Here is a 25773-nt window from a genome sequence, read left to right as displayed (position 1 = left end):
ATGGATAGGAAATTGCATACGATTCTGTTACTCCTTCCATGGAAAACCAATTCCACAGAACATAAGACCTCATTCTACAAGGGCAACAGCCACTACCACAGCCTTCTTACGAGGAGTGGCAGCCAAAGACATTATTGAGGCGGCTACTTGGACCTCCATGCATACATTTGCCAAGCATTATAATTTGCCTCTATATTCCAGATCCCGAGCAGGGTTTGCCACTGCTGTACTGCAAGGGATCCTAAACACACCATAATCTAATTTTTCCTCCTCCCCTAGTTGGCTATGGTATTCTACCCAGTTGTTATGACTGCAGATGCATCCATGAAGGACATAGTACAGTTTTGTACCTACCATAAATGTAGATGTCCGAACTGGATAGCATCTGCAGTCAGGATTACCCTCCCTCCTGCCCCTCTGTGGTACTCCTAGGGTGTTTACCCTCCTAATAGCTAGCTGGTGGGGGGAGTCTTTTATGGTGTATTTGGTTCTATATATGTACATACATGCTTATTTTTGTGTTTACCTCTATCTTTTTGGAAACATTGGCATTTATCCAAATTTTAGCCTTCAAGAAGGCTACTGGCATCTGGGGCAAGAAACACTGAAGAAAATGGCGTCGGCTGATGCCTTTATACCCGAAGACCCACAGAGATGACGTCGGGTGAAGTGCGACATCAGCCGAAGCCGGACCCGGACTTTGGAATCCGGCCGACTGAAGGGCTGCCTGACGACAGGACAACCCAGTTGTTATGACTGCAGATGCTATCCAGTTCGGACATCTACATTTATGGTAGGTACAAAACTGTACTTTTCTTCTGATGACCAGGATTTGCCCTCATCTACCTATGAGGATTCTGATGCAGTGGACTCCATACCCTCTGCTTCCCCTCCAGAAGATTTTTCTTTTGGTGAAACTTTGCACACTCTTAGGGAGCATTTCTGCTGGGAAAGCCAGTATTACTCTGACTCCAAAAAGAGACTTAGGGAATTCTTACTCCTACCTCAACACAGGCCTTTAGCTATCCCTCCTGTACTTGACATTGTAGATGATGCCTTCTTGGAATCTAGCCTGGCCCCAGACACACTACCTTCGGCTCCCAGGAAACCTGACCAGTAATAGAGTACCTGACTCTCACAAGTTCCTCTTTAAGAATCCCACTGTGGACCCAGAGACAATTTCACAGGGACCCAAAGGCATCAGGCCACTACTGCCAAAAACCCTGCCCCCTCTGATAGAGATTCCAGGGCCCTGGACAGATGGGGTAAGAAGGTATACACTTCTGCTACTTTGACCATTAGGGCCTTAAACTGCCAGTTTCATATTTTAAAGTATCAGCAGCATATTACTGGATTACTTAAACAGAAAATGATGTTGATTCCTGACTGTGCTGAAAGTAAAGAATTACAGGATTTAATACATTCTGCTGAACAAGTTGGTAAACATACTTTGCAGTGTGGTTTTGACTCCTTAGAGGCATCTTGCAGGGCTGCTGTCACTGGGTTTGTTCTTAGAAGGCATGCTTGGCTTAAGGAGCAAACTTTGCCAGATCATGTTAAAGCTAAATTACTGGATGCTCCCTTAAACCAAGACCGCCTGTTTAGCAACAAAGCAGAAGTAGTACTTAAAAAGATGGAGGAAAAAGCTAAATCTATGCAACTGTTAAAGATTTCCTGCAAGGACAGCCTCCCAGATTTAGTAGGCATTGTCCTACTAAGAATTGGTCTTTTCCTGTCACTTCCAGGCCTTCTCAGTCCAAACCCAGGAACAGCAGACCACCTAAGCTACAGTCTCAAGGTACTCACAGACCTAGGCAGTGGGGGGCTCCCACTTCCAAAGCTGGAAGTAGTAAGACACCCCCTATGGTAAACTGTCACAATGACTTAACCTTAAATCTTCCAAGCCCTGCTCAACTTACTGATGCTTTAGGGGGAAAGATCGCCCTGCATGCAAAAAACTGGGAACTCATTACCAAAGACAAATGGGTTTTATAGTTTCCCAAGGATACAGATTCCACTTCCACACCTTACCAACCCCAAACGGTTGGCCAGACCTACCCCCAAATCAGTGGGCAGAGGCTCAACAGCAGATTCTCTCTCTCTTCTAAGTATCAGGGCTAGCCACCCTGTCCCAGAAGAGGAATGGGGACAAGGTTTTTACTCAAGACTTTTCCTGGTACTCAGAAAAGACAACTGGCGTCTTATCCTGGACCTGTCTATCCTAAACACCTTTTTGGTAATCCCAAAATTCAGAATGCTAACTCTACATCAGCTGCTTCCCATGCTAGGCAAAAATGCCTGGTTGGCAACCTTGGACTTAAAGGAGACTTACCTGCACATCCCAATAAGGGAAACTTGCAGAAAATACTTACGCTTCAGAGCAGGCTACATGCACTGTCAGTTTTCTGTACTGCCCTTTGGCTTATCTACTGTGCCCAGGGTATTCACAAAGTGCCTAGCTCCAGTCATTCTAATGTCTAATTCAGGCAGAAAGCCAGGACATACTATTAAATCATCTGGCATTTGTAAGTAAACTGCTAGCTTCACTGGGATACACCATAAACAAATAGAAATCCCACCTAGTACCCTGCCAACAAATTGTATTCCTGGGAGCAAGCTTGAATACAGCTTCCCAGATGGCCTACCCCATGCCAGAGAAACAAGTTTATTTGACAGCCTACTTCAAACTACTGGCCACAAAGACCTAGCTATCTGCAAGGAAAATACTGCAAGCCCTGGGGTTCATGGCCTCTTGTAGTCAACTAATTCCATATGCAAGACTGTATATGAGGAAGCTACAATGGTATCTAAAAAGCCTATGGTGTTAACATTCTCAGGACCTGGAATCAATGATTCCTATCATTCCTTGTATAAAGACAGAATTCTTTTGGTGGGCAGAGGCCTGCCACCACAACAAGGGACTGCCATTCACTCTACCCCCTGCCGCCCAAACCCTAACAACAGACGCATCAGACTATGCTGGGGGGGCTCACTTGGCAGGGCAGTGCATTCAGGGCAAAAGGAACCAGAGTGAAATGCACCTGTATATCAGTCAAAAAGAAATGTTAGCTGTACAGAATTCTCTGACAGCCCTCAAGGACCACATTCTTCCAGGACAGTTATTGGGAAAGACGGGCAACACCACTGTTATGTGGTACATAAGCAGGGGGGAACCCACTCATACCCTCTCTGCAGACTAGCCATGGCTCTGTGGAACACAGCCTTGAGCTACCAAGTGCACCTACAAGCTCAATTCCTGCCAGGCAATCTAAATTCACTGGCAGATGACCTAAGCAGAAATCTCATGAACCCACACAAGTGGAAACTGGAACCCAATATATTCAACATTTTGAGAAACAAATGGCTGAGCCCAGAGATAGACCTGTTTGCCTCCCCTCAGAACTACCAATTGGACAAATTCTGCACTACGACTCCCCACAGACGAGCTTGGAAAGTGGATGCCCTGTCCTTCACCTGGGAAAGCCTCTCAATTTATGCCTTTCCCCCTCTGCCTCTCCTCTCGAAAGTTCTACTAAAGATCAAACAGGACTAACCAAGGACAATACTAATTGCACCAGACTGGCCTCGCCAACACTGGTGTACCCCCTCTTGTGCAGTATGTCACTGTTGGAACCATGGCACCTGCCACAAACGCCTTCCCTGCTGTCCCAGCAGGAGGGCCATATTCTGCACCCCCAGCTTCAAACCCTGAACCTGGCAGCCTGGCTAATTACGTGGGTTCTCCAATACCACCCCTTGGCAGGCAAGTGCTGGATGCCATCCTGGAGGCAAGGAAGCCTAGTACTAGAAAATCCTATGCTGAAAAGTGGAAAAGATTCTGTTCCTGGAGCCAGACTTGGGGGATGGGCACAGCGGTGCCCAGTTTACCGCATATTCTTCAATACTTAACAGAGATGCTTCACAAGGGCCTTTCCTTCTCTTCTATTACAGTCCATGCCTCAGCCATTTCAGCACATTATAATACTGAGCCACCCCTCTTCTCTCACCCCCTGCTGAAACAGTTCCTCAGAGGGGCCAAAAATTTAAAGACCACCCAGGAGAGCCCCTACTCCAGCCTGGGACCTTAACTTTGTATTGGAAAAGCTCACTCTACCTCCTTTTGAGCCAGCCGCAACTGCAGAGGTGAAATTCCTTTCTTGGAAAACAGCCTTCCTTCTAGCCATCACTTCAGCAAGAAGGGTGTCTGAATTACAGGCCCTCATGGCAGTGGAGCCCTTCATCATCTTTCATGCGGACAGGGTGTTCCTCAGGACCTATCCTTCCTTTATGCCCAAGGTGGTATCCAGTGTGGCCCTTAATCAGTCCATTCATTTGCCAACCTTCTTCTCTAATCCACAGAACAAAGGAGAACGAATACTGCACTCCTTGGACGTGCACAGACAACTTAGATTTTACTTGGACAGGACTAATCCTCTCAGGAAATCTGAACAGCTGCTTAGTTGCCTTTGCTGCAGGGGCAGAGGGGAAGGCCATTTCAAAGCAAACCATTTCTAAGTGGATAGGCCATTGCATTCATTTCTGCTATAAGCACAATGGAAAACCTACCCCACAGGGGATAAGATCCCATTCCACCAGGGCTGCATCTACTTCTACAGCCTTTTTCAGAGGTGTTCCTACCAGGGACATCCTAGAAGCTGCTACCTGGAGTTCTGTACATGCCTTCACCAAGCATTACCACTTGCCTTTTTTTTTTTTTTTTGTAAATCCAGAGCTGGTTTTGCCACTGCAGTCTTGCAGGGCCTAATAGCTGGTCCTAATGCTCTCTAATTGCCTCCTCCCTTCCTTAGCTTTGGGAATCTACCCAAATGTAATGACTGCAACAGTGAAACACGAAGAACATAGTACAGTTGTGTACACTTACCATAAATGTAGATGATCGAGTGTATTCACTGTTGCAGTCCTGGTTAACTTCCCTCCAGCCCCCTAACTTATATTGACTATACCTCTCTTCTTGTTTACTGTATTTAAGCGTTCTGGTGTATTTGCTTTTTGTTAGAGGTGTAACCTTGTATATAATTGCTTCTCATTATGGGGGCACCTGACATCTGGGGTGATGTAATGGCGTCAGTTGCATGCTTTATACCCTTGACTATCTGACGTCATGGAAGATGAGACAGCAACCGACGCATGACCCAAGACTTTGATAATCTAGCCGACTGAGGGCTACCTGCAAGCAGATAACCCAAATGTAATGACTGCAAGAGTGAATACACTCGAACATTTACATTTATGGTAAGTGTACACAACTGTACGTTTTCCTTCATAGTTACTGTAACATAGACAGATATTTGTTGTTACATAGCTGTCCACAAACAGCTCAGATTTTATAACTGGACTTTGACAGGAAAGTCTTGTAACTGTCTTTGTCTCCTTTTCAAATAAAAAAAGAAAACGGGCTGTAAAATTTCTTAAATTATTTTAACAGGATGGTTGCAGTAAATTATTTAATGAGAAATAAAAGAGCCAACTTCTACTCCTGAATGAGTTTTATGCAATCTCTCAAGCTTTTTTCAGTAATGCTTTTTAACTATGATATTGGCTTCATTTAGTACTTTCACAAGCTGTTGTGAGTTAGGTATGATCTGTAAAACTACTACTTTGAGGGCCACAGTTGTTAAGGATATGTTTCTGGGAAGTTGACTACCCAGAAGACTAATTTCAGGACTTTGCACTACATTTTCAAGGGTGGACCTTCATAAGCCAGATAAAATTAAATACTTGCCTGAACCATTTAATCTGCATGAGCAGGTTCATTCATGTCAACATACCAACCTTTCATGCCCACAGGGTTTAGTTCTGTCTCTGTTGTATGGCAGTACTCTGTATCTTTTGTCTCTGTTGTATAGCAGTACTCTGTATCTTTGCACTGCTTTACTTCATCTGAGACCTTTCAGTGATGTAATACATGCATAAATAATACATATACCTGAACTGGCAGACTCATCTACAGTATATGGTAGAATTTGAGACTGCCTGTGAAGTTGTGGAATGTTATTTCAGTCATAAGTTAAGAAATTAGTTTTGCTATAGTATTATTTATTCACATAAATTTTGCATTGTTTGGGTTCTCCATTGCTGGTTAATTTTTGAGTTTTATGAAGTTGTATTCACTGTGTTAGTGGTGGATGGTCGAGTCTGGCTTGTTAAACAGATTGTTTTTTTTGCTGTGATAATATTTAACTCGCCTATTTTTTTGCTTTGATAATATTTAACTCACCTAGTTTATTTAGCCAGTTATATGTTTTAATCTGTTTCTAGTAGTAGTATAATGTGGTGGAAATGCAGTGCTTATTGCGAGATGCTTTTTTTTTCATTTTAATCCATTTTATTGGCATTTTTATTAAAAGATGGAAAGCAAGTATTTGGTTCCTGACTTTTCATTTATTTCTTAGAACACAGGGCCTTACAGTTAAGCAGAACAAGAAGGCAGAGGAGGAGAAAGAGAAAGTGAAGAGACTGTTCCAAGAAATGACAAAAGCAAAAGATGACTTTACTCAGTGGTGCGAACAGATGCTAAGTGTCCTCAGCAGTCCCAACGATTTGGATGGTAAGACTCAGATGCATTAGCAGATGTATCAGACTTCTCGTACCTAACATCTGTATCTCCAGAACCCCAAAAATGCCATTACCATTTACACCATTCTGTTGTTCTTATCTGACAACGTAATCCTAATTAGGACTTGAACCTTAGGTCAGTAAATCTCTCTCTAAGCTTAAAACAGCTCACCTCCTATAACCTTAAAACAACTTGTCTCCTATCAGAAAAAAGTACTGATGCCAGTAAAGAATCTTAAATTTCTCCACACAGCAGAAGCCTTTAAAATTAAAGCATGTCACTTGCCTACTCAGCTCTTTAAATTACCACCTCTAGTTTTGTCCATGATTTCCAATAAAAAAAACTCAAACCACCACCAGTGCATATTAACCACATACTTTTTTCCAGTGTCAAAGGAAAGCCTACCGCACTCTGAACTTCAGAGCTTAAATTGGTCATCTCTATTTGAACCTGCCTCCTACCCTACTGTAGTGCATACAATTGTCTTACTGTACCCAGTGGTAAAAAAGTTCTTTCTCACAATTAAACTGAAAATCAAAGATAAAACCTATCCATAGCTTAGAAAAACAAAAAAAAAAAAGAAAAATCCATTCTAAAAGCTGGGAATAATGTATGACGTAATGGAAAGCCTCCTTGTAGCTGAGTAATCCTTCAGAATACCAAAAACTAAGGCAGGAATGTAAGCTAACCATACTCAAAACAGTATATCTACATAAGAAGAAAGCGGCTAGCAAACACTCCAGTCCAAAAACATTCTGGAAACTTATCAAAGACTTGGCATAATTTGTAAGTTTTCACAAGAAAGAACTTGCCACAGATATTTCATCAGTTAACATTGCCCTCCTGTTTTCACAGGATGTTGTTCTTCCCCCTTATCTCCTCAACCACTCCACACAAAACCCTGCACTGCGCCTGTTTTGAGTTCATTCTCCAACTTTGTAATAAAACTACTACATATGCTTGAAAGTAAAATTAACAATATCCCAAATTCAACTTATTCCTCATTTCTGTACGGCTTCTCCTCCATGCCTCAAATCACTGGCAGCACTTATTTTCAGTCTTTTGCTTATTGCTGGAGTTATCCCACCACCAGTCAGACATGCTTTAATATTACCCAACTTGTGAAGGTCCATACGCAAGCTGTCTCACAAGATTACAGGCCCCCTCACCAATGTTATCTGACAGGACAACGGGCCCATATCCATTCTCTGTAAGTTGTGTGGCAAAATCCTCAAACAGATAAGCAAGTACTGCATTGTGATAGCCAACAAGGGTTTAGTAGGCAGATCACTATTGCTGCCCTGTACTCCCTCCCTAACAAAATCAGTACATCAACAGATGATCACCTCCATGTTGGCTTTATTTTCATAGACTTGATGTGAGCTTTTCAAAATGTCATTCATAAGATCATCATTTGTAAACTTCAAATTTTTATCTTCATCTCTTCTCTTTCCTGGTTTTCAAACTCACTATTTCTAGGGACCTTCTCCATTGCTAACTTGAAATACTCATTTGTACCAGGAATCCTCATCCCTTGAGTCCCCCAGGATTCTTTGCTGAGTCCCAGACTCTTCTGATGCCCTATTCCTATGTTGCATTATTCTAGGTGTGGGATTTCCTGCCCTCAGGCGACTTGTACATCGGCTTCTATACAAAAGCTTCAGCTTGGCTGCTGTAGTATGCGTGGGACGTCACACATAGGGCCATAAACCAAGCGGCCTTAAATGTGACATCTGCACGCACAATCCTCAGAACTTTTCAGCCTCAGATGACATTTGCATCGTACGATCGCTTCTTCACAGACGTCGCATCTTAAAGATAAGTAGCCCTTTGGGTTTCAAATTTTCTTATTTCTGACTATTCTAGCTAATGCTTGGTTGTTGTAGCCTTTAGCTGATGTCAGGAAAAAAGGGAAAGTGCCAATGCGGGCACCAGATACCCCATAAGGACGACCATGACAGGTGTGTTTTTTGCCTAGGCTGGGAACACGATCACTCCTTCTGTGTTATTTATCAATCGTTTGTGCCTAAGACATTGTGCAGCCGTCTAGCCGCATTAAATCTCTACCTCGAGAACCAATACCTCAAATGGTTAGCTCTTAGGATAGATCCTGCATCGGAGGCCGCACCTGAACCTTCGTGCAAGAAGGCCAAGGTTCCTAGGCCTTCTTCACCTGCCGCTCCGCTTCCCGATGCACTGCCAACTGCCAATCTAGGGGTTAAGTCACGCTCGGACGATCAGTCAACTGCAGCAACGTCCCTCGAGGAAGCCGTTTTGCAGCTGACTGGCACATCCTTGGAGCTCACTCAGACATCGACACCCGTCAAGGTCGAGGGGGAACCAGTTTCAGTGGTACCTTCTGCAGGAATCAATACTTCCGATGTGCTAATCTCCAGACCCGACACCAGGCAACTCTCTACTTCCTCTCCGGCCAAAAAGAAGCAGAAAACTTAAACATACCTCGTCTTCTTCAGAAGTCATACCGGATTAGCAGGCCTTCACTTCCTCTCTCATGCAGGCCTTCATGGTCCTTAGGCTTTCAGCCTCCGCAGCTTCCACCCTGCCTCTTCTGAGCCCTAGACTTGTCTCTGCTTTTTTCCTCACATCCATAACCCCTCAGGTCAGGGAAGAAGAACATGATTGTTCCTTCTCTTCATCAGAGGAGTCCATTTCTTATGTTTCCTGGATTGCCTCCCCTCAGGAATATTACTCTCCGGATGAGGAATCTGTGGAGGAGGATTCTCCCCCTGAGGACATTACTTTTGGTGAAACCATCACCAAGATGGACTACTTTAAATGGGACACTTCCCAAATGACTGACACCCAAAAAAGATACCTTGAACTGCTGCAAGTGGAATCATCCTCCCCTTCAGCAGTTCTCCCTGTTCTGCCTGCTTACTTGGATGCCTTCAGTGCAGCCTCTAAGGCCTCTGACTCCTAGCCTCTGGGCCCCTAAGCATCCTGACTACTTCTATAAAGTACCAGAGGACCACAAATTGTTAGTTAAGCCACCCTTGGTGGACCCAGCTGTTATTGCCACCACGGCAGATAAGCAGTCTAGACTGCTACCCACTGACAAAGACAACTACGTACATGGATAGGATGGGGAAGAAGGTGTACACTCCTTCTACTTTGGCTTTTCAGAGCCATAAATTATCAGACCCACGTGACCAAGTATGCATTAGACTTGGTCACTCAAGCCTCCTCCATGCTGGCTTCCTTGCGTGACAGTCACAGCAAGATGGACTCTCATCCAAACTTTCCTTGGCCCAATAGGTAGCCAGGCACTCCATATGGTGCAGCTACGATACTGCAGAAGCATCAACCAGGTCTTGCAGCATCTGTTTCAGCCCTCAGGAGGTACTCATGGCTAAGACTCCAGAACCTCCCAGAGGACTTCAAGGCTAAAATCCTGGATGCCCCTCTGAACCACAATGTGCTGTTCGGAAAAAGTCCACTGATATTTTTAAAAATCTACAAGAAAAAAGCAAAGAACTCCCAAGACATTGCACCCATACCCAAGTGTTATAGGAACTACCCTGCTAAAGCCACCTTTGTAAGACGTACTCCACAGCCCTCCTCTTCCAGGTCCAGGAGAGAGGGACCAGAAGACCTACTACAGATCCTCTGCTCCACCACAGCCCTTTCAGGATACTCACACAAGACAAAGGAACTCTCCTATACTCACAGATACAGATATTGTCTCTGACTCTGTGGGTGATGAACTTTTGATTACTTTCAGAGACCACTACTCAGAGAACGTGCTTTCAGTCCTAAGGGAGGCAAGGAAACCTACCACCAGAAAATCTTACCTGGCTAAATGGGAAAGATTTGCAAAATGGTGTCTGCAAAAGGGAAGGGACCCCAGCTCTGCCGAAGTTCCCCTGGTTCTGAACTACTTGTGTCAATTGATAAAAAGTGACCTTTCTTATTCTTCTGTAAAAGTACATCTCTCGGCCATATCTGCCTGCCCCTGGAGCCCCCCTTGCTGGCCAGGCTCGACATAAAGCTCTTCCTTGAAGGGGTCCTGCACATGAGACCACTTAGGAAACCTATCCCTCCGCCTTGGGACCTTAACTACATCTTAGCGAAATTAACCCAACATCCCTTTGAACCTGCCGGGCCTTTTTTTTTTACACATGTGTACATGGAAGACGGTCCTTCTGGTGGCTATCACTTCAGCCAGAAGAGTGTCAGAACTGCAGGCTCTAATGGCCTGTTCCCCCTACACCGTCTTTCATAAACAGAAGTGTGTCCTTGCAAACCAACCCCTTCTTTATGCCTAAAGTGGTCAGTGATCTCTCTCTTAACCAATCCATTCATCTGCCCACCTTTTTTTCCTCACCCAGTAATGAAGAGGAGAGGATACTGCACTCCCTGGATGTGCACAGACAGCTTAGATTTTACCTGGATAAGACCAAAGCCATCAGAAAGACTAACCAGCTCTTTGTCTCCTTCCACCCCAGAGCCCTGGGCAAGGCAGTCTTCAAGCAAACCATTACATGCTGGATCAGGAAAGCTATTTGCTTCTGCTACTCTCACCATTTAAAGGAACCCCCCAAGGGGAATCAAGTCCCATTCCACTAGAGCTGTGGCCACCTCAAGGGCCTTCATGAAAGGCCTTAGACACAGCATCCATTTTGGAAGCAGCCACCTGGGCCACTACGTGCACCTTCACCAAGCATTGCAAATTGGACCAAGTTTCCAGAGCTAGGACAGGATTCACCAGGGCAATCCTGCAGCGTCTTGTAGAACCCTCTGCATCTGCCACCACCCTTTCATCCTCTTAAGCTGTGGTACGCTCCCTCACCTAGAATACTGCAACATAGGAATAGAAGGACATAGAATGGTTGTATAAAATCTTACCATAACCATAGATGTCCTTCTCTTCCATGTTGCAGTATTCCTTCCCACCCATCAGTCCCTTCAGGACTTATACCTTCCTGTACTACCTACATTTCAGTAGGTCTCCAAGTCACACACCTGTAAACAACTGGCACACCTCCTGCTGGGCCTTATTTTCTGCCTGCTGGCCTTCAAGTTCTGAGGATTGTGTATGCAGACATCACATTTAAGGCCCCTTGGTTTATAGCCCTGTGTGTGATGTCCCATGAACACTACAGCAACCAAGCTGAAGCTTTTGTATAGAAGCCGATGTACGAGTCGCCTGCGGGCAGAAAATCCCACATCTAGAATACTGCAACATGGAATAGAAGGACATGTATGATTATGGTAAGATTCTACACAACTATTATTTTTTTAATGATGTAACCACTTCTTTCCATCCCTCTAATATCACTGTCTTTGTTGGAGATAGTTACATATAGCACTGTTTCATGTGTCACTGATGTATGCAAAACATTCAAACTGATCATTGGCTGTTTAATTGGCTAACTAATAATTGACTTTCCATTAACATACCTAAAATGGCTTCTGTACTCGTCAGTCCAAATCACAAACCACTTGGCTCTACACAATTATGCATATGCATCCCCAACAGAAGCATGATCTAGTGTCATTCACTTCAAATATCTGGGACTTCTCCTTGATCTTTCTCTGACATTCAGATCTTAAACTGAGACAGTTTTTTGCATTAAAGTAGCAGAACAGCAGCTGTAGGCTTGCAGCTGTTTTTTAACCATCTTACACTGCGTGTGCAGCTATCGCCAAGAATGAGGTATATAGACAGAAGAAGGTAATAAAGATATTAAGTTATATGATCAGAGAGAGAGCAGTTACATTTTCCTAGAGTCTTGAAGTGTGCTTTCATTTTTGAACGTAAAATGGGATAAGAGGAATGAGTTGTAAGAAAAGAAGGGAGAAATTCTCACAGTTTTTAACCAAGAACTGAGAAAGCATGGTCTGAGCAGAGATGCCTAGTTTGGGTGTTTGGAGTATCTTCTGAACAATAAACTCATAACCACAAAAAGTAGAGGTAGCGCAGTTAAAAAGACCAATGAACACAACAATACATCATTTGAACCTTGTACCAGATTAGCTCCAACCAATAATTGCCAATATAATTCATGATATTCAATTCTAGTTTTCCAGGGACCACCACCTGGGGTCAAATGCCATCTCTTCTAAAACAAAAAAATAGGAGTTTACTGTCCACACATGCCTTTTTGTGTTTAGTAAGTGCATTTGTTTCCTTTTATTTTCTTTTTTGGAAACAATTGCAGGAGGGTTCAACGAGGACAGGTTTGGTGCTATTTATTAGACATCCAGTTAAATTATCTGGACCCATGGAAGGGGTGTTTTTAGTTTTTGTTAACACAGTCAGATCCTGCTCCTTAATCTTGGGGTGTTCAGCATACCCTAGGATTTGCAGAGTTTCACTTACTGTCCCTGGGGTAAAGTTAATACTAAGTCTGTATGCAGTTAAATTTAGCTGTAGCTTTAGGGCCAGCATTGGTAATTCAGTTTAGGACTACTACAGAACTTTACTGGATGTTAATTTATAATTTCCTGATATAATTGAAGAAGGATTGTTATCTGTGGCATTCTGATACATGACCTCCCTTTTGCAATAAGAATAGTGTTAGTTGTCGTGTTTGAGGTTTTGAATACCACAGTTTATAAAGTTAGAGATAATACATTCAATGGCCTTGGCAATTTAGGCTGGTTACTTTATTTCTTATTCCCTTCCTCTCATCATATATCGCTACAGTCCTTCAGCTTACTTATTACTCCTTCCTGCTATGTTGTTTGCCCTGTCGATCACTGCAAGGCAAACATAAGTTGGCCTGCCTTTTATATCATCTCAGACTGACATAACTGGATTCCTTGCCCAAAGAATGACACTATCTGTTTATCTGCTATCTTTCTGGAGGTCATTTTTAGTTCCTTGCTAACCTTTTTGAGAAAATCAAGCTCTTGTGTGTAGCTTTCAGTTTGCTGTAAGACTTTAAAAGTGCCTTTTTTAAAGAGCTTATTTATACTGGTTGACCACCAATGTGATTTATTTTTAAATTGTTTGTCTGATTGTAGTGGGGACTGATAGACCTACAGCTATGTAGGTGGGAATAGAGCTCAGTTATCCAAGTTTTAGTTAATGCCTCATGGTAGCTGATAAAGTTATGGTTGTTTTGAGATCTTGTCACAAAATCTAAATACATTTATATGTCTAAAGTCTTTAAATTCAGAATTGTTTACAGTAGTGTAGTTTGCAACGTTAAAGGAGAAGGTTACTAATTTGTGGTGTGACTTGATCAGAGACGAGGAAACTATTAGGATAGTCTAAATATAAGGTTTCTACTGTTTTTCACTCTCTCTTTTCCTCCTAAAACAATCCCAGCTCTCCAATTTGAGTACACTGCTCTAGGACACAGAAACTAACAACCTGAAGAACAAGGACCCTGTCCCAACTCCCTTCAGTCTCCACAGTTGAGCAACCTATCCCTGTACTTTCTCAGTAACGGGAGCATGAAAGTATGTGTCTAAACTATCATGGCCACTATAATGTATTATTAGATCTAGGTAGCTATAAAGTGCTAGCCAGGAAAACCAGCAGCTTTACTCCCTCCCGACTCTGTAACCAGTCTAATCTACTTTTTCCACCATTTAAAGACACTCGGAACCACTACTCTTTTTCTTGCATTAGGAACCTAAACTCCCTCCTTTTTTACCCTGCTTACAATAAATTAATTTGGGCCACCAGACTTGTCCCTTCCAGGCCTTGAAGCTTTCTTCTGACCTGTACTACACCTTTGCTATATACTGTTTATCCACAGACTTGCTATTAAACTGTAGCCCATAACATCTATTTGTTTTTATGGTTAGCTCTCACACACCCTCCAAATAGCTCTATTATCTACTCTCTTAACTTTTTTCCAGTATTTAGGGTAACCTACCTACTGTAATCCCTGCTTCTACTGATTGTTCTTTTCGGCTCCTTACCTCTCTTGTCTCTACCCGCTCTGTTCGCCCTGTGGGCTCACTCCCCTCCCCTACCCTACCCCCAATTCCCACCCACCCCTACTGCTACTAAGCTTATACATCCTCACCACACCCTCTTTCTCTACATTCCAATCGCAATAGTCATCTTGTTAACATTCTACATACACCTCTCTCTAATCACCCCTATTATAACTCCTCCCCTTTAAAGAACACCAGTAAGCTTATTAGTCACTATGCAAACACGACCTTTCCAAATCCAACTAAGGCTCCTAATCATTGTCTTTCTCCTACTTTTTCTAACAGCAGCCTACCTACTAACCTCATATGAACAGTCAAAATATTTACAGCTGAACTTCCCTAATGCACAAACAAGTACTATACCTCTAATTAACTCCCCAGAACACATAAATATAACATCTTTACCTAACTATGTACCTGCTAAATATCGCAGACTGACCCATATCAAATACAACAATCTAAAACCTAAAAAACCTCTTCACCATTACTTTAACCTCCACAATCCCTTAAACTATTACACCTTTCCTTACTAAATGGAGACATTCATCCTAACCCAGGACCAGGGCAAAAACAAGCACAGAACCACAAATTTATGTTCCCTCTACTCCAAATATCCAATCTAAATCTCCCAACTCACTCTATATAGCTCACCTCAATATTTGCAGCATAAATAATAAACTTGCCCACCTCCATGCTCTCCTGGATGTTCATTCCTTTGATGTACTTTAACAGAAACATGGCTAAAACCCACTACACAAGATGTTGAAATTATTCCATCTGGGTACAACATCTTGAGACAAGACCGCAAAATAAAAAAAGGAGGGGGTGTTGCTATCCACTATAAAGAAGGGCCACAAATATCTATACTAGATCTTGTTTCCTCTTCTGAAAATGCAGAAATCATTAGCACCAAACTTCAACTTAATCCCAGCAAATCCCTAAATATAATATGTATCAACTTGCCTCCTGATAACATCACCACCACTTTGGAAGGTATCCTTGCTGAACTCTCCATAAAACTTCCCCAAGAGACAATTATTCTTGGAGACTTTAATATAGACTGGAAGGACTGCTCTACTGAATCACCAGCCTCCCATATTAACCTTAATGGCTTCTCACAAACAATTAACTCCCCAACCAGAATTAATAAACACAATAACAAAGAATCCATCCTAGACTGGATACTAATAAATAATCACCAACAACTCTATAATGTAGGGGACCCTCTCTGACGATGTAAGTGACCATTCTCTCACTTACATAATTAGGCAAAGGTCGAGCTCACACAACCCAACCATATATAAAACAATAAGAAGCAATAGAAACTTTAACCCCAATAACTTCCAAGCTGAACTAAAAGAATGTGATTGGTCACCTATAAAATACCTCCCACTTGACAAAGCAACAAACAACTTTAACTCAAAATTCTTAACAATCCTTAACCACCATACACCAAAGCGTTCCATCAAAATTAAATCTAAACCCGCCCCATGGCTTACAAAGTAAACCAGGCAGAAAATTCAACAGAGAAATAAAGTTTGGGCACTATGGAGAACAACTAAAAACCCCGTAGACCAACAACAATTCAGGCAAAAAAGAAATGAGACTAAGACAGCTATACCCGAAGATAAAAAAAACTTTTACTTCCACTTCCAACAGATCAACCAAAATAATCCACAAAAGTTCTGGGCTAGAATAAACAGACTACTTCAACTGGGCCAGTCTGCAACACCACCCCCTACAGGATCAAATTCCGACAATCCAAAGCAAACTGCTAATGCTTTTAATACCTTCTTCACTGAGACCATCCAAACACTTGCTAATCAACTAACAGCCGATAGCTCTGCCCTTCCAACCAATATTACTAACTCTCTCTCAAATCTAAACCTGCAACCTGTCCCAACTTCCCTCATCTGCAACCTCTTAAGTAAACTAAAACCTACTACCCTCTCAGCTGACCAGCTACCTGCTGAATACCTGCAAAAGGCAGCCAAAGTCATAGCGTATTCAGTATCATTGCTGATAAATAGAACCATACAAGAAAGCACTATTCCCACCATCTGGAAAATCTCCTACATTATCCCCCCTACACAAAGGTGGAAACTCCAGAGAATATTCTAACTATCGTCCCGTAGCTCTACTTTCCCCATTAGCTAAATTAATGGAAAAGTGCATCCACAGACAGTTACTAGACCACCTACTCCAGAACAATTTACTAGCCAAATCTCAACATGGCTTCAGGCCTTTCCACAGTACAACTGCACTCCTATCCTTCACTGACAGCATCAATAAAAACCATAATAACAGTCTTCTCTCTTCAGCACTTTTCATTGACCTTTCAAAAGCATTCGACATGGTCAATCACCACTTCTCAATATTCTAAAATCCTTCTCTGTGGACACACATAAAATGGTTCCAGTCCCTACCTTGATAATAGACAGCAGGCAGTGCTATGGGACAACAACCTCTCATCCCATCTCCCAGTTAACCCTAGGTGTTCCTCAGGGCTCTATATTGGGCCCCCTTCTTTTCTCAATATTTATCAGTGACCTCAACCTAGCTATTCCTTTAACTGTGTACAATAAGCAGATGATTCGACAATAATCTGCTCAGCTAAATCTCAATCCCAACTACAGACTCTAACTCAGACACTGTTCAATAAAACAGAAAATTGGATGTCCTTCAAGGATGCATCTGCAGTCATAACAAATGGGTTGTCCTGCCTCAGGCAGCCCTTCGGTCGGCCGGATTCCAAAGTCTGGGTCTGGCCTCGGCTGATGTCGCACTTCACCCGACGTCATAACTGCTGGGGTATAAAGGCATCAGCCGACGCCATTTTCCTCAGTCTTTCTTGCCGCGCGGTGCCCGAAGCAGAAGCTGTTCGCAAGTGCCGGTCGGTCAGATCCAGAGATTTCAACATACCGAAGACTTCTAAAAAGCTGGTACCCGTTGGGGACTCTTTCTTGCCTCAGCCGATGTCAGACAAAGTAAATAATTGTTTAACTTGTGGGAAACAAATACCTCATAAGGATTTCCACTCTTACTGCCTTCCTTGCTTAGGCCCGGACCACGACGTATCAGCTTGTTTAGCCTGTGCTTCCTTCAACCGACGGACTCTTAGATGTCGGTCGGAGTTTGCAGAAGAGTTTTTTGGCTCCACTTTTGCATATAAAATGCCGTCGGAGACTCCGACTACACATTTAGCTAAAAAACGCAAAGAAAAGGACCGACACTCTCGACCCGCGGTTTCGGCTGAAACCACGGTTAGGCCTACCGCGAGTGTACCGAGACCTCGGTTCTCCCTTCGGCCGAAAGCATGCCTCCGATAACCGAGGCCACACAGGCCATGGCTGAGTCGGCTACAGAAATTCCTGCTGAAGTAGCAGGCACACAAGAGTTGTCTGACACTATTCCGTTGGACATCTCTACTCCTGCACGTGGGGCAGCTAAACCCCCTGCTTCTATGTCTATCAAGGCCTTTTCCAGGGCTAAAGCAGCCAAACGTTCCAAGGCCTTACCTTCAAAAGCTCCCTCTCACAGGCCTACCTCAAGTTCCCAGATTCTCAGCCTTGCTGAGGACCTTATTTCTCTGATCAGGGGAACCCATCCTCACCCAGACAGGGCCTCACAACCCCCTCCTGAAAAGAGGCCTAGGACTGAGCCCCCTGAACCTCTGTCCTCTGACTACTCCTCGAATGGTTCAGATGCATCGGACCATCAGGAAGGCCCGTACTCACCTTATGAGGATCCTGATGCAGAAGACTCCATTCCTTCTGCCTCACCTCCAGAAGAATTTTCTTTTGGGGAAACCCTACACTCAATGAGGGAACACTTACAATGGCAGGGTCAGGATTTTTCTGATTCTAGGAAAAGGCTAAGGACTTTTTTACACTTACCACAGCATAGGCCTTTAGCCATTCCACCTGTACTATCAGTTGTTGATGATGCATACAATGATGCCAGTACTGCCCCTGATTCTCTTCCCCCAGCCCCTGCAAAGCCTGACAGATACTACAGGGTCCCGGATTCTCACTACCACTTGTATAAGGCTCATGCTGCAGACCCAGAAACCATTTCTCAGGGCCCTAAAGGTGTTGCAGCTGCCTCTGCCAAAAACCCACTACCATCTGAAAGAGAATCTAGAGCTTTAGAGAGATGGGGTAAAAAGATTTATACATCTGCTACTCTTTCTGCCAGGGCTTTAAACTGTCAATTTCACATGATACAGTACCAGGAATTTTTGTTAGATCAGCTGAATAAAAAGCTGGCCTCTCCTGAACCTTTAGACCGTAAGTCCCTTCAGGATTTGGTACACAATTCTCAGCAGGTCAGTAATCATTTCTTAAAATGTGGCTATGATGCACTGAAGGCTTCATTTAGATCAGCTATGACTGGAGCAGTGATTCGAAGGCATGCCTGGTTAAAAGAACAATCATTACCAGACCATGTTAAGTCTAAACTCCTGGATGCCCCTATGGAGAAACAAAGTTTGTTTGGCTCCCCTGCACAGGAGGTTCTAAAGAAAGTGGAAGAAAAAGCAAAATCTGTCCAAACAGTCAAGGATTTTTTGCAGGTCTAACCTCCGAGGTTTAGCAGAAATTGGCCTTCAAAGAATTGGTCCTTTCCAGACAACTCCAGAGCACAGAGAGGCAGAAATAGACGCCCAAGAGGCAGAGGTCAATCTAGGGTGCCTACAGGGGTCGTCAGTGGCAACCTGCCAACCAAAGAAGTGCCGCCACAGCTGCGACTGCAACCACTTCTACAGGACAGACACAATGACTTGGCTCTGATTACGCCTACCAGGGAACAACTGGAAGCACCCTTGGGCGGAAAGCTAGCCTTATTCTCAAGAAATTGGCATTGTATTACAGGAGACAAATGGACTTTACAAACAATAGACAAGGGCTACAGGTTTCACTTCCACACTCTACCAAAAAAGAGAGGAATGCCAAACCTTCTACCAAGCCAGAAATCAGAGGCTCTAAAACAAATCATCAGTTTACTAAGGATGAGAGCAATAGAAAAGGTACCATCTATGGAACAAGGCCAAGGATTTTACTCCAGACTATTCCTTGTACCAAGAAAAGAAAATCAATGGAGGCCTATTCTCGATTTGTCTGCACTGAACACATACCTCATTGTTCCAAAATTCAAAATGCTGACCCTACAGCAACTTCTTCCCATGTTGGGCAAGGAGTCTTGGCTGGTGACTCTAGATCTCAAGGAGGCATACCTGCACGTCCCTATATGACCAGATTGCAGAAGACACCTCAGATTTCTTGCAGGATCAGAGCATTATCAATTCTCAGCATTGCCCTTTGGCTTATCTACTGCGCCCAGAGTATTCACGAAATGCCTGGCATCAGTAATTGCTCATTGCAGGCTTCAGAGAATTCAAATCTACCCATACCTGGACGACTGCCTAATACAAGCGAACAGCAAGACAAAATTAATAAAGGATTTGGCCAATGTCATACAACTGCTGCAAGCCTTGGGATACACAGTCAACATACAAAAGTCAAGACTAGTGCCATCTCAAAGGATAACATTTTTGGGTGCAGAACTGGACACAATAACTCAGATGGCTTTTCTCACAGAGGAAAAACAAAAGCAACTACCAGTCTATTTCATGGCATTAACAAGACAAACACAGCTTACTGCAAGGAAAGTCCTGCAGGCCCTGGGTTACATGGCATCCTGCATAATATTGATCCCACATGCCAGGCTGCATATGAGAAAGTTACAATGGTACCTAAGGAATGTATGGTCTCAGCACAGACACAGTCTAGAAGCACAGATACCAATCATTCCATGTCTGAAAAAAGAATTCCTGTGGTGGGCTCAGGCCTGTCAGACAAACAGAGGATTGCCTTTCCACAAACCACATCCAAGGCAGACTATCACCACGGACGCCTCAGACCTAGGCTGGGGGGCACACATGGAAGACAAGTGTATTCAAGGCCTATGGTCACAAGACCAGCTGAATCTACACACAAACCTAAAGGAGATGCTGGCAGTGAAACATGCAATCGAGGCATTCAGACCATTCATCCAGCAAGGACACCTGCTGATAAGGACGGACAATACCACAGTCATGTGGTACATCAACAAACTGGGAGGCACACATTCATACCCTCTATGCCGGACGGCAATGGACCTGTGGAACTTGGCCCTGAATCTCAACATCCAACTGCAGGCCAAATTTGTACCAGGAAAAGAGAATTTACTAGCAGACAGCTTAAGCAGGACTACCACGGATGCTCACGAATGGATGCTGCATCCAGATATTTTCAAAACCATAACAAAGAAATGGGGAATGCCAGAGATAGACCTGTTTGCCTCCCCACACAACCACCAACTGAAGAAATTCTGCTCAAGAGTATACCACCCACTTGCCTGGAGGGTGGACTCCCTTTCTTTCAGCTGGAAGGACCTGACAGTATATGCCTTTCCACCTCTTCCTTTGATGTACAAAGTTCTACTGAAGATCAGAGAGGAACAGCCAAAGGTAATTCTGATAGCTCCAGACTGGCCAAGGCAACATTGGTACCCGCTACTGAGAAGCATGTCTCTGACGCATTCATGGCATCTACCTCTATGTCCTTTACTTCTAACGCAGAACAACTACAAGACCCTGCATCCAAACTTAAAAACACTGCAGCTAACTGCTTGGAAAATTGCATAAAACAAAACCAACTTGATTTATCTCAGAGGGTTAAGGACATTATCCTGGAGGCTCGCAGACCCTCCACAAGGAAAACATATTCAGCCAAATGGAAAAAGATTCCTCATTTGGAGTGCAGAAAAGGGAGGAAATGTCACACTAGCAAACCTAGCACACATCCTGGAATACTTAGCAGAATTGTACCACAATGGCCTGTCCTATTCTTCCATTAAGATACATGCATCAGCAATTTCAGCAGAGTACAACATGGATCCTCCTGTCTTCTATCATCCTCTCCTCAGACAATTTTTGAGAGGGATCAAAAATGTAAAGCCTCCAAGGAAACCACCTTTGCCTGCATGGGATCTCAATTTTGTGCTAGAAAAATTAACACTTCCCCCTTTTGAGCCAGCAGCAACAGCAGACTTACAGTTCTTATCTTGGAAAACTGCCTTCCTGCTAGCAATCACTTCAGCAAGAAGGGTATCTGAGTTACAAGCATTAATGGCAGTGCAGCCTTTCCTTATCTTCCATCAGGATAGAGTGTCTCTGAGAACCAATCCTACTTTTATGCCAGAGGTGGTATCCAGGGTATCCTTGAACCAAGCCATACATTTACCTACATTCTTCCCCAACCCACAGAACAGGGGGAAAAACTACTACACACCTTGGATGTACACAGACAACTGCACTACTATCTGGACAGAACCAAGGCCAGCAGAAAAACTGACCAGCTTCTGGTAGCATATGCAACAGGAGTGCAAGGAAAAGCAATTTCAAAACAGACAATCTCAAAATGGATAGGAAATTGCATTCGATTCTGCTACTCATTTCATGGAAAGACAACTCCTGAAAATATCAGGCCTCACTCCACAAGAGCTACAGCCACCACTACAGCTTTCCTACGAGGAGTGGCTACCAAAGACATTTTAGAAGCTGCTACTTGGAGCTCCGTGCATACATTTGCCAAGCATTATAATCTTCCTTTATACTCCAGATCCCGAGCAGGTTTTGCAACTGCTGTTTTACAAGGGATCTTAACTACACCATCATTATCTTAGTGCCTCCTCCCCCAGTTTGGCTATGGAATTCTACCCATTTGTTATGACTGCAGATGCATCCTTGAAGGACATAGTACAGTTTTGTACCTACCATAAATGTAGATGTCCAATAGGTATGCATCTGCAGTCAGGATTACCCACCCTCCTTCCCCTCTGTGGTATTCCTAGGGTACTTACCCCTCTTTTAGCTAGCTGGGGGAATCTATTATGGTGTATTTGTTTGTATGTATATATGTATATATATTTTGCTTTCTACTGTTTGGAATTATCTGCATTTATCCAAATTTAGCCTTCCTAGAGGGCACCTGGCATCTGGGGCAAGAAACACTGAGGAAAATGGCGTCGGCTGATGCCTTTATACCCCAGCAGCTATGACGTCAGGTGAAGTGCGACATCAGCCGAGGCCAGACCCAGACTTTGGAATCCGCCGATCAAGGGCTGCCTGAGGCAGGACAACCCATTTGTTATGACTGCAGATGCATACCTATCGGACATCTACATTTATGGTAGGTGCAAAACTGTACTTTTCTACAACACTGCCTCCTCTTGAACCCCCCCAAAAAAACAAACTCTTCCTCTTCATTCCTACCCGTAAATCACTCCCAATGAACATTTCAGTCTTATCCAGTAATGGTACACTCATATCTCCCGATGCAACAACTAAACTTCTAGGGGTAACAATTGATAACCTGAACTTTGAAAGCCATATCAACAAAACCATAAAAACTGTCAACAGGAAACTAGGCTCCCTCTATAGGATAAAACTCTTTCTCTCCCCACTAGCCAAAACCACTATTGCCTATTCCCACCGTATCTCCACACTTCTCTATGCTTCTTCCATATATACTAACTTGTCAAAAATAACCTTAACAAGCTAGCCAATGCTTACAATAGCATTGCCAGATTTGCTACTGCTTCCTCCTTTAGGACCCATCACTGCCATAATCTGAAACACTTAGGCTGGTTAGAGCTTTTGAATTAGATTCACTTTAAACAACTCACCATTGCACACAAAACCCTTTTCCAACCTACCAATACCCCAATACTTGCTAGTCTCATTACCCAATATAAGAACCTTTCAACTTTACGCTCATCTAATAAACTACTTGGATCAACATGTAAATCTAATAGCATGGCAGGAGATGCTCTGTTCTCAAATGCAGTTGGAAAGTATTGGAACCAACTCCCCCATGAACTTAATCGCTGTTAAACACAATCTATGTCCCTGTACAAATCCAGACTAATCTCATACTATATCCCAAATACCCTCTCTTAAGACCTAATTCCTGCTCTATCTGTCTTTTTAGATCAAGGCCTATTCTTGGCAAAAACATATCTTATTCTAATAGAGATAATTTAAAATACCTAGTTAAATTTTTCTGCATATAATTCTAAAGCATCCTACCTAAGGCAGGCAACAAGTATTGTTTAAACTGTGAGCATTGCTGAACTGTTGAAACTTGAAGTATGTATTTGTTTAACAATTACTTTCTAGTTACTAATGAAGTCTTGTACATAAAGTCTAAAACATCTTATCTAATGCTTGTAACATGTTTTTTGTATAAACTGTGAAGATTCCTGAACTGTTTAAAATTTGTAGTATTTAAGCGTTGTCGCCTCACAGTAAGACGTTGTCCGGTTCGACTCTCAGCTAGAGCGTCTTCTGCGTGGAGACATGCATGAATGGGCATACCTTCGTTGAAGGTTGTGGTCAGGGCTGGTAACTTGGCACGTAAAAATCAACTACCAATCATTAGCGGACCGGAGTTCCTCTGTGGCGACCCCTAACCGGGAAAAGTCAAAAGAGAGAGACAAACAAACTGTATAACAACTAGTACCTGTATGTTAGTAGTCTAGTAATCTCTTGGAGCTTATCTCCCCAGGACTCTACTGAAAATGGACATAAATCCAGTTAGACTATCCCGGTCAACAGATGTAAAATAAAATTAAAAAAAAAAAATAAAATATTAGCATTGTACACTTGGGGGTTATCTTGATAAGGACTAACTAGGTCTAGAATTTTCTGACTCCCGGTGGGCTGGTTAATTATTCATTCTAGGAAGTTGTTTGCAAGGTCCAGGAATCTTTCGGCATACCATGCTTTTTGAGGTGTATGTATACCAGTTAATCAAAACATTATTGACGTCTGCTAACATAAATGTATTTTTCATTAAGGGTAGGTAGTTCAGTGAGTACCTTTAGGAAACTGTTGGTGTTCTGGGGAACTGGACTATACCCATTAGTGGACTGTAAATTGATAATTTGGTGCTATACTGGTAAGATAGAGTTCAATAATTTCAGTTAGTGTGTCTCTGAGAATCTGCCTAGATATGATGTGGTATCTGAGAGGTTTGGGAATGCCCCCACAGTTCCCCTCAAGCCTGATTACATGGTATGCAGTAAAAAGGGAGTAATATCCATTAAGTGAAACCAAGTTTCTGTTGCACTGCAGATGTGGATACGGAAAAGTTGCATTATAGCCTCAAGGCATGTAATTTATTGTTCCGACTTCTGACATTGAGAGTTGCAACCTTGCTATGGCCAGAATCAGAATTTGGTGCAACTTCCTGCTGTGTTAGGATGCCCAGCAGCTGGACTTGGCATAAAAATGGCAGTGTGCAGGCAGAGACGACTTTGACCAATAAGAAGGCATAGAACAAGAAGTGTAGTTTATACCTTAAAAGGAAAGTTTGCCTTTCATCTCATCCCAGGCTGATGGATACTAGACTCCCCTCCCCAAGAATGACATCAGCTGCTTAGGTAGTTGTTAAAGCCAATTATCTTTGTGTTTAGGCATCGTTCTAGGCAGAGGTAAGATTCCATTTAGTACCAGAGCCCTGACTGTATTGTCACATACATAGCAAGATTCAGCACGTCTTTCTTCATGTCCCTTAGAGTTGAACACTGCAAGATATTCCCACCCAGATAGACGTGTTGCCACTAGGTTGTACTTCTGTTTGACTGGGTCAAGAGACTTGAGATGTCCTTGTGCCATCACAGATCCTGGCACTAGAGAGAGAACTTACTGTCACTGTATCCTTGTCTAGATTTGTGAGCTTGAAGTGTCTGTGTCTGACGGTGAAAGTACCAATTATAATGACACTTATCTGTATTTCCTAAATTAGTGACAGTGTAATGTTTACAGTCTACAGACTGGTGACTCTCTAATTTGTGCGAGGACAGTGATATGGTTATATGGCTTTTATACTGAGACTTAGATTTTCTAGTTATAGGAGGCTTAAGAAACAACTTTTTAGTAGTCTCAGCATATTCATAGATTACTAGTCTAATGACCTTTCTAAACATAGCCATGTTTTCCCGAAAGAATAATGACTTCCTATACCCAGATAAAACATTGATGGCCAGGCATTTTTAAGTTGCCTCGGTCCATAAATTTCCTATTCCCTATCCACTGGTCTAGGTTGCAGTTAAATTGGGTAATAAACTCAGCTTCACATGGATGGAAAGCCTGTTCCATAGGAGGAGCAGTCTCAGTTACACATACTTCTCTCCAACATGTTCTGCTTAAGTCACAGACAAAATTCAGGTCCCTA

The 25773-nt window shown here is 43.1% G+C and overlaps 1 protein-coding gene across 9 annotated transcripts in view; it reads left to right on the top strand.

Annotated features, from left to right (window-relative positions):
* Positions 1-25773, top strand: part of GIGYF2 (GRB10 interacting GYF protein 2) — a 2932407-nt gene that overhangs the window by 2750741 nt on the left and 155893 nt on the right. For all 9 annotated transcript variants that reach the window (XM_044070588.1, XM_044070589.1, XM_044070593.1 and 6 more), the window contains one exon: positions 6414-6568. In XM_044070588.1, the coding sequence (XP_043926523.1) occupies positions 6414-6568 (155 nt within the window). The remainder of the gene's footprint in view (positions 1-6413; positions 6569-25773) is intronic.

This window comes from Protopterus annectens, chromosome 4.part1, assembly GCF_019279795.1.
Source record: "Protopterus annectens isolate FY-2018-M chromosome 4.part1, PAN1.0, whole genome shotgun sequence".
Classification (NCBI taxonomy): domain Eukaryota; kingdom Metazoa; phylum Chordata; order Ceratodontiformes; family Protopteridae; genus Protopterus; species Protopterus annectens.
The sequence above is the reverse complement of the archived record's forward strand: the minus strand, read 5'-3'. Positions and strand labels throughout refer to the sequence as shown.